The sequence below is a fragment of the Taeniopygia guttata genome, chromosome 4 (assembly GCF_048771995.1).
Source record: "Taeniopygia guttata chromosome 4, bTaeGut7.mat, whole genome shotgun sequence".
In the NCBI taxonomy this organism is placed as follows: Eukaryota; Metazoa; Chordata; class Aves; order Passeriformes; family Estrildidae; genus Taeniopygia; species Taeniopygia guttata.
In genome coordinates this window covers 62,488,263-62,503,883 of record NC_133028.1, presented here as the reverse complement: position 1 = coordinate 62,503,883, position 15,621 = coordinate 62,488,263, and the positions used below count along the sequence as shown (strand labels likewise).

Sequence of the window (15,621 nt, the reverse complement as noted above, 5' to 3'; positions counted from 1 at the left end):
CTAAAGCCAAGTTTGTATCTGCCTCTTATCCTGAAGACAAATGTTGGCATGCCTTTGCAAAAATCCACAAAAAGATTTAAGAGGAGAATGGAGACACATTATTCAGAGAATTGAATAACTGTGCTTTAGTGAAAATCAAAAATGTTTGAATAAACCATTATTAATATTGAGCTGTTGAAAGTCCTATGTTTCTTAACTAATTTTTAACTAACTAGTTGTTTTAATTAATTGTAAGCAATGCCTGCTTTTAGCCAGCACTGGTTTTCTTCACAGACTCTTACTGTTACTGTGATCCTTAAATCAGTGATACCTTAAATTTGCTAAAACTAATCCGACAAGCTTCATTAAACAGAGCCAAAGGGAACTAAAGATTGGACAACTGGGATCTTAAGTTTGTGGCCCTTCAAGGATATTGAAGTAACCAGAAGACAGAGAGGGGATTAATAGCTGAAAAGTTGGGGACTTCCCATCTGAGAAAAAAATGATAAAAAGGTTAAAAAAAGGTGCACTAAATCAGCCTGAGGAACATAGTATGAATAGAGGATAGAATACTAATTAATGAAGAGAATTATGTAACTTGGAACCAATGAGCACTAATTCCTGTCTTTGCTAAAAATGTACAAATAAGTGACAGAGTTTTGTATCTGTGCCAGCACGAAGCTAAAACTCTGTCAAGCCACACATACCTCTCAGCCAACAATAAAGTAATGCCTTACTCCCTAACAATAAAATGGTGAGTGTTGAGGGAGTCTTATTTTTCCCAGTGTTTTTGGAGGACTTTAGCTTGAAAATTGAGGTTTCTTACCACACAGACATTTAACATGATTAAGTATGTGTACAGTAAGCCTGGGGTACACCTTATTTTTGAGACTTATGTTTTAAACCACATGAAATTACTGAAGTAAAATTTCCCACTCAGTGAGCCTGGTGATCTGGTTTGTAATGTGAAACTCTTCTCGGAGTTTTTTTTTCACTTATGGTTTACCACCTTTGGTTTTTAAGTTACATTCACAATGCCTGGACTTCAATACAGTCACTCATACAGTCAGAGAAAGTTCCTTATTCCTGGGACCTGAACTGAGCCTTTGATCTGGCCTCAGAGCCACTGAGTGTGAAGGTTCAGTGCCCAGGATTATTACACAGAAAACCACAGATGAGATCTTGCTTGCAGGATGGAAAGGAAGCTGCAGGTGTTCTGTAACCACTCCTTGGGAACACACCCAGCTCATTCCCTTGCTAGTGGTGGCTGTTGCCAATAACACACAGACGTATTCAGCTATTGCTGAAGTATTCTTCCACTGCACTCCCTTGTCATAAACTTCCTGGGGCTGGAATACTTGCTCTTCCTCAATTGCTTCTTCAGTGAAAATCCAGAATTCCTCTTAGGAGGTTCCTTTGAATTTATAGTGGAGCCGTGGCTCTGCAGTCTGTGCAAGAAACCTCTGCTCTTGCAAAAGCACGGGGAAGAATTAATGGTTCTTGTGAAGCAATAATTATTCACAGCATCAAGTAAAACCTCATTTACATCAGAGTGATGAGAAGGGTATTCTGTGATTGCAACGGTATCAGAAACAAGCAGTGAAGCACCAAGCTGGCAGCACAGAATGGAAAATTTCATTTTAAAAGTTTTTTTAAGTCCAGTAATTTCCTAATACAATTTCAAGTATTCCGATGAGCTTCTGCTGAAAGTACGTTTCAACAACTAGAGAGAAATCTCATTTTGCTGTGAAAATTAGATGTTTTGGTAGCCAAATCTATTATTTTGGTATATTCTATATTTTCACTGATTTAAATAATTGCTCTGGAATCTCCTTCTTAGTGACACTGCCCTGTAACAAGTAAATGTAAGGCACCCTGAGTGCAGACACTACTCCCAACAGCGAATCTGTTGCAGTGAAGGCAATGGCAAAATAAGGTTTTATATTTTCACTGTAAGTGCTGAGGAACAAAGGTGTCTCCCAGCATACCTCTAGGCATGCTGGATTACTGCAGCAATTTTTAACTGGCATTAAACTCCTAACCTAACAAAGGCTACAATAGTGGTTCCAATATATGGATGTACACATACCTACACGCACACATATATAGCACCACAGTATATAAACAATCCTGAACATAAAAGTTAAAAAAAAAAGTAAAATAAACAATAAACCTCTAAGCAATATTATAAAAATATTACTAGAGGTTGTCTTTGAAGAAAACACTCTTCTGAACAGTTTTAATGTAAAAAAATCAATTCCATCTCATTGTAAATGAAAAACACTGTGGCATTAGGAATACAACTGTACATTAATGTAACCCATTCAACACAAATCCAAATATTGCAGTTTATTTCCTGCTGTCAGGAAGCAATGCCTGTGCAGGGGAATGAGGGTGCAGTCGTGCTTCATGTGCTAAAGAAGTGATTCCAGAATTCTGACCATTAAGAGGTAGATGTCAAAGGTAGATTTTAATTTCCCAAAAATTTTTCAAATGAGATTACTGTGGTTTACTCTTTATTTTCAAATTTAAGTTGAATTTGAACTTGTGACAAGGATTGAAATATCAATACATCAGATATCAGTAATATCAGATTATCTAATAACAGGATCCAAATTTGTATTTAAATATAGATTTTATTTTTACAAAAATATAGTAACCATAATACCCTTATTTCCTGTAATTAATTAAATGCACAATTCACTGAGAAGTTTTACAATTTTCCAAAAAATACCCGTTTAAGTTTCAAGTTATTCAAATGATAATTTGTAGACAATTCTCATTTTAAAAATATTTAACATAACTTATACCACATTAAGGCTTAAACACATTTATATTAAGTTTGAGATAAATTTTCATAACATTAAGTTGTTCCTGTGAACTACTTTAAATATTTGCAATTAATATTGACATTTCCTTCAGTTCTAATTTCCCTACAAAACTGACTAGTGTTTTTAATGGAGTTGAATGCCATGTCTTTAATATTTTTCACAAATGTCTGTATTTTTATATCTGGTGAAACTTTTTATACCTTTATGCTTTAGTCCCTGAGGCAGGCTGTAACACCTTATCAACTGTTTATAACAACATCTATTTAATCACTCAGACTAAGGTGATAATTTTTTTATATGACATATTACTAAAGAACATTTTACAGAAATTACTATCATTGTTTTCATATACCTTGTCATATAAAGACCTGAGATTTATCTCAACTCTTTCCTAATAAAGAGTATTAATAACTAAATGGGTATGGAATTGATCTTTTGACCCAGTCATTTGTTTGTTTGTTGTTTTGTTTTCTATGGGTTTTTTTGTCGCAGTCAGCCTTGCATTCAATAAATACATAAGTGACATATCAAAAATGTATTTTTTTCAGTTTTCAGATGTCTTGATAAGTACCTAGAAAAAAGAAAATATTATTTTCTAAAATCTGCAGGAGCTTTGCCTACAACATTAGTTTTTTCCCTTCTTCCAGCTATGGCTAGGGTTTAAGCTGTAGTAATTCTCTTCAGTGACTTCTACTGAGATTTTCTATTTATAGACTTACTGACATTTAATCACTGGGGGAAAACTTGGAAGAATTAAAAAATCAGAGGCTCATCTGAAAATGTTGACATAATATAACTAATATCCAAGATGGTGATTGAGAAGAGCTTTGTTTGTCAAAACCCAAATCCTAGCAACTACTGTTACAGCACTGCAAAACTGGAGAATCATCCCAAATGAGCATTTCCAGCACTTCCAATTAAGTACGTTTAATTTCTCTCCTAAAAATAATTAACATAATTCTTCACTTCTGTTTTTCGACACAAAATTCTATTCAAAATGAAATAAGATGAATGACTACCAATAGTACATAATTGGAAGAAGCAAAATGCATTTAATAATGAAGAATAAAAATGCTTTTATTGACATGCTTACCTCACTCAGTATTGCCCAGACCGGAGAATCAGAAATGACTGATAAACGAATAGCCTCTATTCTTCCTATTGACTGATTGATGCTGCCTTCTGCAGTGCCATTTTCAAAAGCCCCTTAAGAAACCCACAAGACCCATACAAACATTTGTTAGAATGAAATACACTTCCAAGCAAACTCTGTGAAAAAGCTCTAAATTACAAACTATATATAAATTAAATCCAGGAATACATTAGGGCAAAAAATGTTTTGGAAAAGACTTGTGGGTTGAAATAAGGACAAGGAGAGATCAATCAGTCACAAATTACTGTCATGGGCAAGCCAGACTTGACTTGGGGAAAAAAATATTCATATCAGAGTAGGGTATTGAGAAATAAAACCAAATCTTAAGAACACCTTCCCCCAACTCTCCCTTCTTGGGCAAAACTTTACTCTGGATTTTCTCTTTCTTCCTTACCCCCAGGTGTGCAAGGGGACAGGGAATGGGAGTCATGGTCAATTCATCACATGTTGTCTCTGTTTCTCCTTTCTCCTCAGGGGAATCAGAATGGCATCCTCTCCCTCCTCCTTCACTGACCTTGGTGCATGCAGAGTTTTTTCTCTTATGTATTCTCCCTCCTCTCTCCAGCTGCAATTGTTGCTACACAGAGCATTTCTGCCTCCTTTTTGAAATATGTTATCCCACGCTGCACTACCCCTGTCACTGGTGGATTCAGCCTTGGACAGCTGTAGGTCTGTCCTGGAGCTGGCTGCCACTGGCTCCACTGGACAAAAGGGAAGCTCCTGGCAGCTTTTCACTAAAGCCACCCCTACAGTTTCCCCCCAGTCCTCCAGCCCAGCTACCAAAACCTTGCCACGCAGACCCTTTACAGGGACTGTAATTAGTTCTCCTTCTAATTAGACGTCTTGGCTTTTACCACTAGTCATATTTAAATAAAAATAGGAGAGTCATTGGTCAAACATCATACACTACAATATGCAGTAATGCAAATGTTTCTTTTCCTTACTAGTTCACCTTGGAATGCTGAATTTATCAAAGAGTTAATGAAATCCTTAAGAGCAGAAACATTTTATATGTAGGAATAAAATTTCTGGTTTTGAAGTGACAATAAATAATTTACCTATTTTTAAATATCCATCTTTGGTTGCTGGGTAGTTAAATTTACTTCCATTAGTAACCAATTCTTTTCTTAGTGTTTCCTATAAAAATAAAGCAATAACATTTCAAGAAGTATTTTCTAGGGTATGATATTTTATGCTGAATATCATTATGCTGAATATCATTCTGAAAATGAAATATGGTTCTAAATGAGAGACTTACATCAGCTGGCAACACTTCCACAGTAGTGTTAAACAGTTGATCACCAGGGTGCTGCATGTTTCCACTTCTGAACAAGTACCTGATGATAAAGGTATATTATTTCCAGGTATTTTATACTTTAGGAGACTTCTAAGGAAGTAATTCTTTCCAGTTTTGAAGCAAAATTTCAGATATCTTTTCTTTATATATTTTGGGCTAAGGGGAACAGAAATAGGCCTTGAAACTATAAAACAAACCATAATACAGTATTTTTATTTTAAACAGAACAAATATTTAAAACATATTTCTCTGGGACCACAAAGGCAAGTGTTCCCCCTTTTCAGTGCTGCAGTTCCAAATAAATTAACTTCCCATGTTTAAATGGCTAAGGAAGATCTGCCCTCTGATCTGTTCCTATAATTGTTAAGGCTGAAGTGGAATGGGCTGCTGGAAGGTGACTGGCAGCAAAAATTTCTGTTTCTACTAGGCCATATACTACCTGCCAGGAGAATTCCCGTTTTTAATTAATACTGGTCAAGTCAGGTGCTTCTAAACAATTTCCTTTCTAGCCATTAAGCAAAAGCATTGACCAAAAAACGATCCAAGCAAAAACATCTAAGAATAAAAATCCCTATTTGGTTTTAAATTTCTGGCATTAAGAGTTCTTAGGGTTTTAGATTCAAAAAGAATTAAGAGAATTTAAATTATCAAACTCTCTCCTCTGATATCAAATATTCAAGGCTTAAACCCACCAAATATTATAGGATTTACCATACATTTTCACAGGCTAGCAATGTAATGGAGCTGGGACCTTATGATTTAGCTTTAAGTTTTAGTTTTAGTTTTTTGCCTTAAGTTTTAGCTTTCCTATTTTCCAGATTCTGTACTGCATTAGTATATAACTGAATTGCATACAAAGTGTTCTCCTCACAGTTTAGTTAGACAAAACAATCCTTTTCCAGCCTGAGAACCAAGGGCCAAAAAACCAGTATAAACAACAGCGAATTGAGGAGAGCAATCTGGGAAGATGGGACTTCAAAACCTGAAGCTGTAATTGGATCATTAACCCCACTGTGTAAATGGTCCAAAACTTATAAAAGTGTGAAAATTCGTGACCCATTGTCCATCTTGGTGTAGCCTTGGCCAGTCTCTTGTGCTGCCCACGGTGTATCCTTTGAAGGCCTTATAATAAATACCTACTTTATTCCTTTAACACAGTCTAGTATCTGTTCCAGGCAAGATAGCTTCATCTAGTGCAGCTTTACAATAACAGGAACATGCAAACCTACAGCCTACCCAAGTTTCATAAAGCATGAACCAGTCAATGAATACAGAACACTGGTGTTTATTGTAACAACTGGCACTCACTGCAGCTCACTAGGTGGAGATACAGACTTGACATTGTGCAAACAGCCGGTTGGCAACTACGCAAATAAAGCTTTCACTGACACCACTGATTAAATTAATCAGTTAAAAACAAATTCCTTTGAGAATTATCACGTAAACTATTTACCTGAAGAAATAAAAGGAAAAAAAATTAAGAAGCTCTCTAACTACAATGAAGACATGTAATTCGCAAAGGGATTTCAAGGAGAGCAGATAAATAGTAAATTATGGATTTTTTTGTCAGTAACAAAGTTTATGCAATAACTTCAAATAGACTCAAGCATTTCCAAACTGGATATATGTAGGTTTCCCTGTTCCATATCATGTAATACTTACTTTTCAACTTTTAGTGGATTTAAAAATGTGAACTTGATGTAGTCACCTGCCACTGGAGCTAAAGCCCAAAAACAATCCTGTCCTTTATAAACTTTTTCCAAGGTATATTGCTTGTATATTCTTAGGCTTGTGTCCACTTTTGCAGGTGGATTATTATGTGCTTTATGTAGCAGATTTTTTCCAAAATCTTTATCCTGTTGATATAAAAAAATGTAATTTCACTCATACAATGGAAAAAAGGTGCATTGATATCTGTAATTACTACAGGAAACTGTTCCAGAAAATAATCAACTCAGTGTCAAAAAATATACAGGCTAATTTTAATAGATACAGAATATTAATTTCAGTGTAATTACTGGGACTCAAAATTACAATTTGTAGACAGAACTGTACTGTTTCTTAGCTGCCAAGATTTAAAAACAAAAATCTTCACAGGAGGCTATTTCATAGTTGTCTAGGATGCCTTCTCTCAGAACATGTGATTGCTGGGCTCTGCTAAAGGCTATGTGAATCTCTAGTCTGATCCAACTGAGAAATCTTGTCACTAGTGTAGATGGCACCATCAGGAGATTCCTGAAGTCTGGTTCATTATTGCTCATGTTCTTATTGGATGTGTGGTTTACCCTCCAAACTCTCCCTAAAAATCTGTGGCCATCAAATTAGGCACACCTTTGTCCTACCAATATACCTTCTTAATTGTCCCTCATATTGGGAATGTAAACTGCTCAGCCAAAACAAATCATCATGGCTTTGTTAGCATGGAGCAAAGCTTGTGTTGTGAAGAGGGCTCCTACGTGCCATGAAATGCTGTTCAGATGAGAGATTCAAAGGTGTTTGTGCAGGAGCAGTACTCCACATGCAGCTTAGATGCCAGATAAAATTCTCTACCAAATCTGTAGAACAACATAATTGGATATGGAAATGCCATATAATGCCAAAGATGTGGTCCTTGAAATTAATTTGAAAAATAAGTCAGAACACAAGCATATAACATAAAAATATGGCATTAATTTCTTATTCTTACTTTCAAATTCTGTATCTTCCCAGCCAATGATGAATAAAGTCCCATATGCTGAAAGAGAGATGGTTTAGCACGGATGCGTAACTTTGACTTTTCCTTTTCACAGTGTGTCTGGAAAGAAAGCAAAAGGGAGTGAAGGATTATTAACCAAGGAGAGACAAACTATGTTCTGTAAGGCAATTTCATTATGTAGTTAAAGTTATGGGTCCAGATTTTTTTATCAGTATTTAAATGAGTAATTCTTAAATTAAGTCACCTTCTGTCACATACACCGTTTCTAGACCGAAACTCATAAAATCATGCTATTATTTAGATTTGAAGGCTCAACCACCAGTAATTCAGGGATTTCTGCACGGTATGTGATGAATCACTCTCAGGACGACAAAATGGACTCAAATCTGAAACTGATTGATTTCTTAGCTGTTTCTGGCAAACTTTATTTCAACTCTTAGCCTTGCTGTATCATTCTGATTAAACTATTTTGACCAAAACTGATCTTCTTAAGATGGATACTGGTTACATTTCAGTCTTCATAATTTTGCCTCTTTCTGTTGTGTTTGGGAGGCTTTAATGTAAGTTATGGATCTTTTATCACATAATTACATAAAGCACTTAAATACTGTTTCAACCACAATTTTCTGGTTTACTACACCTGGGACACGACATATATCAAGGAATTGAATAACTGTAATTGGTACTAATTTTGGAGTTTCTTCACCTTTGAATGATAGCAAGCTACTTCTTTAAATGTAATTTTTTCTTTGTATATATAGAGCATTGTAGTTTGATACAATTAAAAAAACATGCTACAGTAATTAATATGACAATGAAGCATAAGGCAAGGAACAAAGCAAAGAGCTAAAATGAGACTCCATGCTGCCATAGAATTATTATGAGCATTTTGAAGATAATATAACTTTTCTGTATTTCAGGTCTCAGACCTTAAAATTTGAGAGGATAATGTGCTCATCTTTTCCATCAAGTGCTTTCAGTTCTATAAAAGAAACATGTTATATTAACTATATCAATGCCTTCTAAAGCCAGAAGTGATTAAATCTTCACTCAGCTGGCTTAAAACCATCCAAACTCAGGCGGCATTTATGGTTTCCACAGGAGTGCTAATTAAAAGTTCAAAATGCCCTGGAAAGCTGTTTAAAAAGCTATGGGTGGCTTTTTTGGGGTTTTTTGTTTGTTTTTTTGGGGGGGGTTGTTTGTTTTTGTATTTTGTTTTTGTTTTTGTCCACAGCAGATATTCAGCAAAACAATGTAAAACCACAATACATTCTGTGCAAATTGATTTACGGGCAACTGTTTCTCTGAAAGCCACACTAGACTTCACTAAAGAAGAAATAATTTTAAGAAAATTAATTTGTGATCTTTCTACTGACAGGGTTTGCAATTCTTCCCCTGCAATAATGCAGGCTCTAGAAGGTCTTGTTTTATGCTATGGCAGCATTACCAAAATACCATCATCTGGCAGCAGCTGAGAGTAATTGCTGGCATGAGGCTGGTGTGGTCATTTCTGCAGAAGCTGAGATAAGGCTGCTTGTTGAATCAGGGCTTCCACCCTTGCAGCCTGTAGCTCCCACTACACCTGACAGGCACAGGCCACTGCACAAAAACACAGAATGGCTGGGTTCAAAGTGACCTGTAAAGATCATCTTGTTCTGATTCCCCTGCCATGGACAGGCTTCCACTAAACTAGATTGCTCAGAGCCTCATCCAGCCTGGTCAGAAACACTGGATGTGGCATCTACACCTTTCCTGGGCAACCTGTGCCAGTGACTCACCACCCTAACCATAAAAAATGTTTTTCTTAAATCCAATATAAACATACCCTCTTTTCAGTTTAGGACTGTTGGCCCTTGTCTTATCATAACACGATTTTCTTCCTTATCATAAAAAGACTTCCCCCTCTTTCCTACAAGCTCCCTTCAGATACTGGAAGGTGCTACATGGTCTCCTCTGAAGCCTTCTTCAAGCTGAAGAGCTCTGACTCTTTCAGCCTGTCTCCAGCCCTCTGACCATTTCTGTGGCCTCTCTACCTGCTCTAACAGGTCCATGGGGGTTTTTTTTTGTACTGGGGACCCCAGCAGGGAATGATGGTTCACAGGAAGTAAGCATGACAAAGTTTCTGAACCATGCAGAGATCTGATAGCTCTGATCATCAGAAACTGTCTTTTCTTGGTGAGCAGGGGGTTGGAACTAAACAATCTTTTAGGTATTTTCCAACCCAAACAATTCTATGATTTGTCATAAACACGTGCCAAACATCCATCACCAGAGGATTGCACACAGAAACCACAAACAAGAACTCTGCTGACCCTCCTGTGTAGCACAGTGTATGATCACTTTGTGACACTCTTGGTTGGAAAGGAGAAAGTGTGAGGAGCTGTCAGCTTGCCTTCTCTGATGCCTACAGGAAAGTTCACTGCTTTAACCTGTCAAACAGAGAGGGTATCACAGTTGGGAACCCCAGCCTTCTCCCAGTCTCCTTTTTCTGCATTCTTATGAATAGTCCACGTCTCAGAAGATGAATAAGCCATAAATAAAATATTTCATCTATTGGATGGAAGTTGGTACATGTTAGATCTGGAATAGGTGATGTCAACATAATAGCATCTGTTTTTTTAATCTCTTTTCACAGGCAGGCAAGAACTGAAATTAGTTTATTGAGGCTCACTCTTAACTCATATGAGCTGGCCAAACCCACAGAGCAGGATTTAAAAGCTTGCTCCTACCTATATAAAGTGGGTCTGGGGACTCTGCAGTGCCTTACTAAGTCTAACCAGGGATCTTCTGCTATCCCCAGGTGTCACTTGTGCTATGGGGTAAAACTTGAAGTTTGCTTGTTCTGTTCCCCTTAATCTCCTGCTCTGCACAACTCCTGTTTGTTTCTTCTTGCTCCCTTATCAACACCTACGTAACTCGTGCAAATCCTGGAGCAGGAACTGGCTGCACCAGTTAAAACTCCTGAACCCTAAAACCCAAAAAGCAGAAACTCTGGTCAGTCCAAAGTAAGTCCAGTTTGAGAGATTTATATTCCCCTTTTTGAAAATGAATTTTGTCACTGAGAGTGTTGGAATATTATTTATCTTCATAAATTCACAGTTATACTTACTGCATCCTTTTCTGGATTGCACACTTTAACCCAGAGCAGGTGGTCTATAAGCCAATCTATAGGCTTATCCTTATAGAACATGAGAAAAAATTCCACTATGAGTGGTAAGTCTTCTGATTTAAACAATTTTCCTGAAAGCAAGACAAGAAGTTACATTTTTATTGCTATGCAAGAATCACCAACTTTATGTTTAAATGCAATTTATTTAAATAAACGTTTAAGTATCACACCAGCCTTGCACACATGAATGTAATTATGAAATTTAATGAAAAATTTCACATAGAATTTGGCTTTGAAGAGCTGCTGATCATCCAGCCCTATGATACGGGATGCATATTCTCCTCCACAAAAAAAAAAGGAAGTTTTTTACAATTTTTTTTATAAATTGTTCAAATTCCATTCTTGAAAAGAGAACTACACATTACAGGGGCACAAAGTTCCCTGAGGTGGAATAATTTCCTCCTTATGGGAATATATTGAAGAGACTGTATTAAAAAGACAGCTTTAAAGAGAACAAAAAGTAAACTACTTTCAGTAGAATGTTTCCTGAAGAACCAAGGAAGTTTTGATATGCAAGTCCTTCCATGCTTTGAGATATGATTCTGACTGAGACCTTTTTGATCTACACAGCTCCAAATCCAGTTGATCCTGCTGAGGTCTTAATACTTACCAATAAATCCAAGTTGTGAGAACTCAAGAACCATCCAATCTTGGGACTGTTGAGCAACAAAGCTTTTTATACTTTCAATAAAATCAGGTTTGGCTATAATATCATCTTCCAGCTTGGGGAGAAAATGCAACAGAAAAAGAGAAGGCAAGCAGTGATTTTATTGTTTGCATAGGGGGTGGTGATATTACCACAAGCAAGTGAAAACTGTGTTAACTGCTGTACCACATGTACTGAAGCTGTGCCAAACTACAGTGGATTGGTATTTAGTTTCTACATATATCTCTGGTTTAGTATCACTCATTAAGTAATTATCTACAGGAGTGACCATAACACATGGGTGTTACTCCCTTTTTTGATGAAGGAGGACTCCCTGCCTTAAAGTGTTCGCACTTAGAGGAAAACATTAAGCAAAAAGGTAAGAGGTTTAAGAAGACAACAATAAGAACTTTGTTCTTAGATTGTATAAGCATTGATAAGCAAGAGGAGTAAACTGTCTAAGGAGGAAAGGTGTCTAAAAATTCCAGCAGCTTGGGCAGACTTTGTCATTCAAACAAGGTGACTGAGAAGGACTGTGGATGATTATTGAGATGCCTGTAGAAACCAAGCTGTCCCAGGGGATACTGGAAAGGAAAGGGCGTGCTCTGTCAATCACACTGAAGGACAGGGATACATAGAGCTTTCAAGATATTGCAAAGGGCAGCACAGAGTACAGCAGTAGAGCCAGCTAAAGGGTGCTTGGAAGAGGAGAATGACGTCAATCAAGGAAATGGGAAAGGCATTGGCTTCATTTTTGCCTGGCTTTAAGACAAGAACTGGGCATCTGAAAAGCCAGAAGCTATTCCTGCTACTAAAGCTGAATCCAGGCAAGGAGGTTGGAGGTAATGACACAAAGGAAAAAAACGTATTCCAGAAATAATTAAGGAGTGAGTATTTCACGGTTTGAATTCAATATGGGTATTAAAACACCGGAAGAGGATGCTAAGTCTTCAGGAAATTATTGCTGGGATGTAATGTAATCATACAGTAATTTATTCTAACTGCTCTACTTCACTGCCCTGCTACATGTCTGATTCTGCTGAAACTGGCTTCAGACAGCTAAACAGCTAGAAAATTAATCCTCTGAGGAAAACAAACAAACAAACAAACAAAACATGATTTCCTGCTGGTTTTGTGTCTTCAACTGATGCAGCGGAGTCATCATCTTGGCTGAATTTCTCCATCACTACAAGTGTAGGGCTGGCTGACAAGTAATGTGTTGGCAACAGTGAACCCAGGAATAAGTAGAATGAAGTTAGAAAAATTAGATTAAGAGATTTGTTTTCAACCCTGTCAGCTTTTGCTGATGGTATGATAAAAAATAGACAGAGACAAACTGATCGAGATGAATGCTTCTTAACAGATTCTGAGATCTGGGGATTGAGTTGAGTTGGCTGTTAGACAGAAGAGAACAAGGAAAAAAAAACTCCCAAACATTAATTTAACAAGAAATCTGGCATAAAATTAAATGAGCTTAAAGCATTAGCCAGGAGCAAGCTGTAAAGGGAGAAGAGCAAAGAATCAAAGAACATTTTAGTGAATCCTTAAAGAGAAATTGAGGGGGACCAAAAAAGGATGAGAAGCAGACTGGAGTATCTAAAAAACCTAGGGAGGGCACTATATTGAGAAACACCATAGAAAAGTATGCAAAAACAGTGAAGATTAAAAGCACAGAGGCTGTGATGCAAAGTTGACTGTGAATGTGGTTATGACAGAAAGTAATTTTGAAGTCTGAAAGGTCCTTCCTGAAGCTGACAGTATTAGAAGATGTAGTTTGATATCCTATGTAGAACAAGCCATTAAAGTTATTTATTTAACTCTCTAATTTGTGTTCAACTAAAGCACCTCTTGGAGAACCATCCTCAGTGCTTAGAGATTCCAGTATCAGTTTTTTTCAGTATGTTATACAAAATTTTATGATCCTGAATATTTATTACTTTGTACCCAAATTCTAATTTCATTTTTTTTTCTGCCTGCAGCTTACAGCCACTTGTTTTCTCATATGTTCTTATCTACCAAAGGAGGTGTGTGCAGCTGTGCACACAGCTGGATCAGGAAATTTAAGGTATTAACTGCCTAGTCCACTTGCCCCATTGCCATGGGAAGGCCAGCAGAACACATAATCACAGCTAACTTCCCTTCACTCATCAGTGCTTTTGAATGAAAAAACATGCATCCACTAGAGCAAGACTATGAAAATGTCCTACATGATAGGTAACAAATGGATATCCATTCACTTTTTTAATGCAGGTTGTCTGTCTAAGAGAAGTAAAAATGGAGTAGTAACAAAAAGGTGGAAGTATACAATAAAGTTAAGGTATCAGAGAGGAAGGTTCTTCCTTTCTGAATTTTATTAGAGTATTTTTACATTTTGTCTCACTGACAATGAATTGTGAAAACTGTGGAGCTCCTTCTAGGAGCGCTACCAAATAGCAGGCCTAACCTAGAGTCTAGTGAGGGGAAGAAAAAATAAGTCCATATGAAGAGTCCTAATGAATTCACTGAGATATTGCTCAGGCTTTAAATCTATTAAAGAAGTGCTGCTGGCAATGTATATTACTAGTGCATATATATATATATACTATATAAATACACAAAGCTTTCCCAGCCTCCATATGAGGTAATGAAAAAAATCATAGCAGTAGTTCAGGAAACTGCTACAAGTTAGAACTTGACAAGAGATTTTATCTGAAGAAGATAAGATTTATTTAATGGTTTACTTTTGTTTCATCTCAGTGCTAATAGTAAACATTTTAAAACTGCCGTATCTGTGCTTATTTCAGATTTGAAATATTTGATTCCTTCAGTGAACTAAGTCTACATAGACAGAAATAATAAATGCATGTCCTCACTATTAGGCTGCTAATACTATTTGATTACCTGCTTTTATGGCTATGTTATGATCTCATTATTGTAAGTGCTTCAAGGGTCTCTGGTGAATGCCAGGAGGTTTAGTGGAAGTGGAAGCAAGGACCTCAAAGTTCTCTCAGGGGGAGGGCGGGAAAAAAGCTTTAAGTAGAAAAGTTGATCAGTGGGTAAGGTTCATCCCCAGTGTAAGCCTGTGAGCTTCAATGGACTTCACAAAACTACTTACTTAAATCCTGATTCAGCAGTATCCTAAAACAAGTGTTTATTCAGCAAAGATCTTGTCTGAAGCATGATATCAACTGTTCTGTAGATGTCAAGACTAATTATGTGTGCTTATCTTCTTTCAAGGTTTGGGAATTAGTATCAGTCACTCAATCAATACTATTACTGCCTAAACTAAATAAAAAATCTAACCTAGCTCAAGTTTTAAGATTACTGAAGTAAATATTGTACCAGGCTAAGGAAAAATAGTTTTAAGTTGTTTGCTTTCCTTTAATACAAGACTTCTAAACAGAGGGAGGACATAACTAGGTTTATGACAGTAAGTGTTCATTCTTTTCACCTGCACTCTACAGAATAGCTTTTGGGCAGACCAGCATCTGTGCTCCAGGAGCAGCTGCAGGCTGGACATGGAAACAAAGAATGGGATATAGTAGGAACAGTATGAGGAACGGTATGAGGAAAGTGTAGTTTCTTTTTGAGAAAATTCCAAAAGAAGACAACTCCCACCAGACCACCACCATCCAGGCCTTGTTCTTAATAGCACAGTTCAGTAGTTATATAATGTCTCAGACAAGAATTTGACATGTTGTCAAATTCCTTTAGAAATACAAATACATAAGTAAGTCATTGTGGCACAAATATGAATGTTTGGAAAACTTGGTAACAGGAAGGGACATCAAGTGTCCGGCAGCATCTTAACATTTCACTTCACCACGTTTCCCACACCTTGATGCTCTAGTGCACTCAGTACACTTGGATAA

General features: G+C 36.8%; 1 protein-coding gene across 1 annotated transcript in view; it reads right to left on the bottom strand.

Annotated features, from left to right (window-relative positions):
- Nucleotides 1-2,595: 2,595 nt before the first annotated feature.
- Nucleotides 2,596-15,621, bottom strand: part of MGAT4D (MGAT4 family member D) — a 35,365-nt gene continuing 22,339 nt past the window's right edge. The window contains exons 8-15 of the mRNA XM_041715986.2: nt 11,735-11,846; nt 11,065-11,195; nt 7,947-8,054; nt 6,923-7,116; nt 5,222-5,300; nt 5,022-5,100; nt 3,904-4,016; nt 2,596-3,381 (exon numbers count right to left, since the gene is read on the bottom strand). Coding sequence (XP_041571920.1) covers nt 3,355-3,381; nt 3,904-4,016; nt 5,022-5,100; nt 5,222-5,300; nt 6,923-7,116; nt 7,947-8,054; nt 11,065-11,195; nt 11,735-11,846 — 843 coding nt within the window. The 3' untranslated portion in view covers nt 2,596-3,354. The remainder of the gene's footprint in view (nt 3,382-3,903; nt 4,017-5,021; nt 5,101-5,221; nt 5,301-6,922; nt 7,117-7,946; nt 8,055-11,064; nt 11,196-11,734; nt 11,847-15,621) is intronic.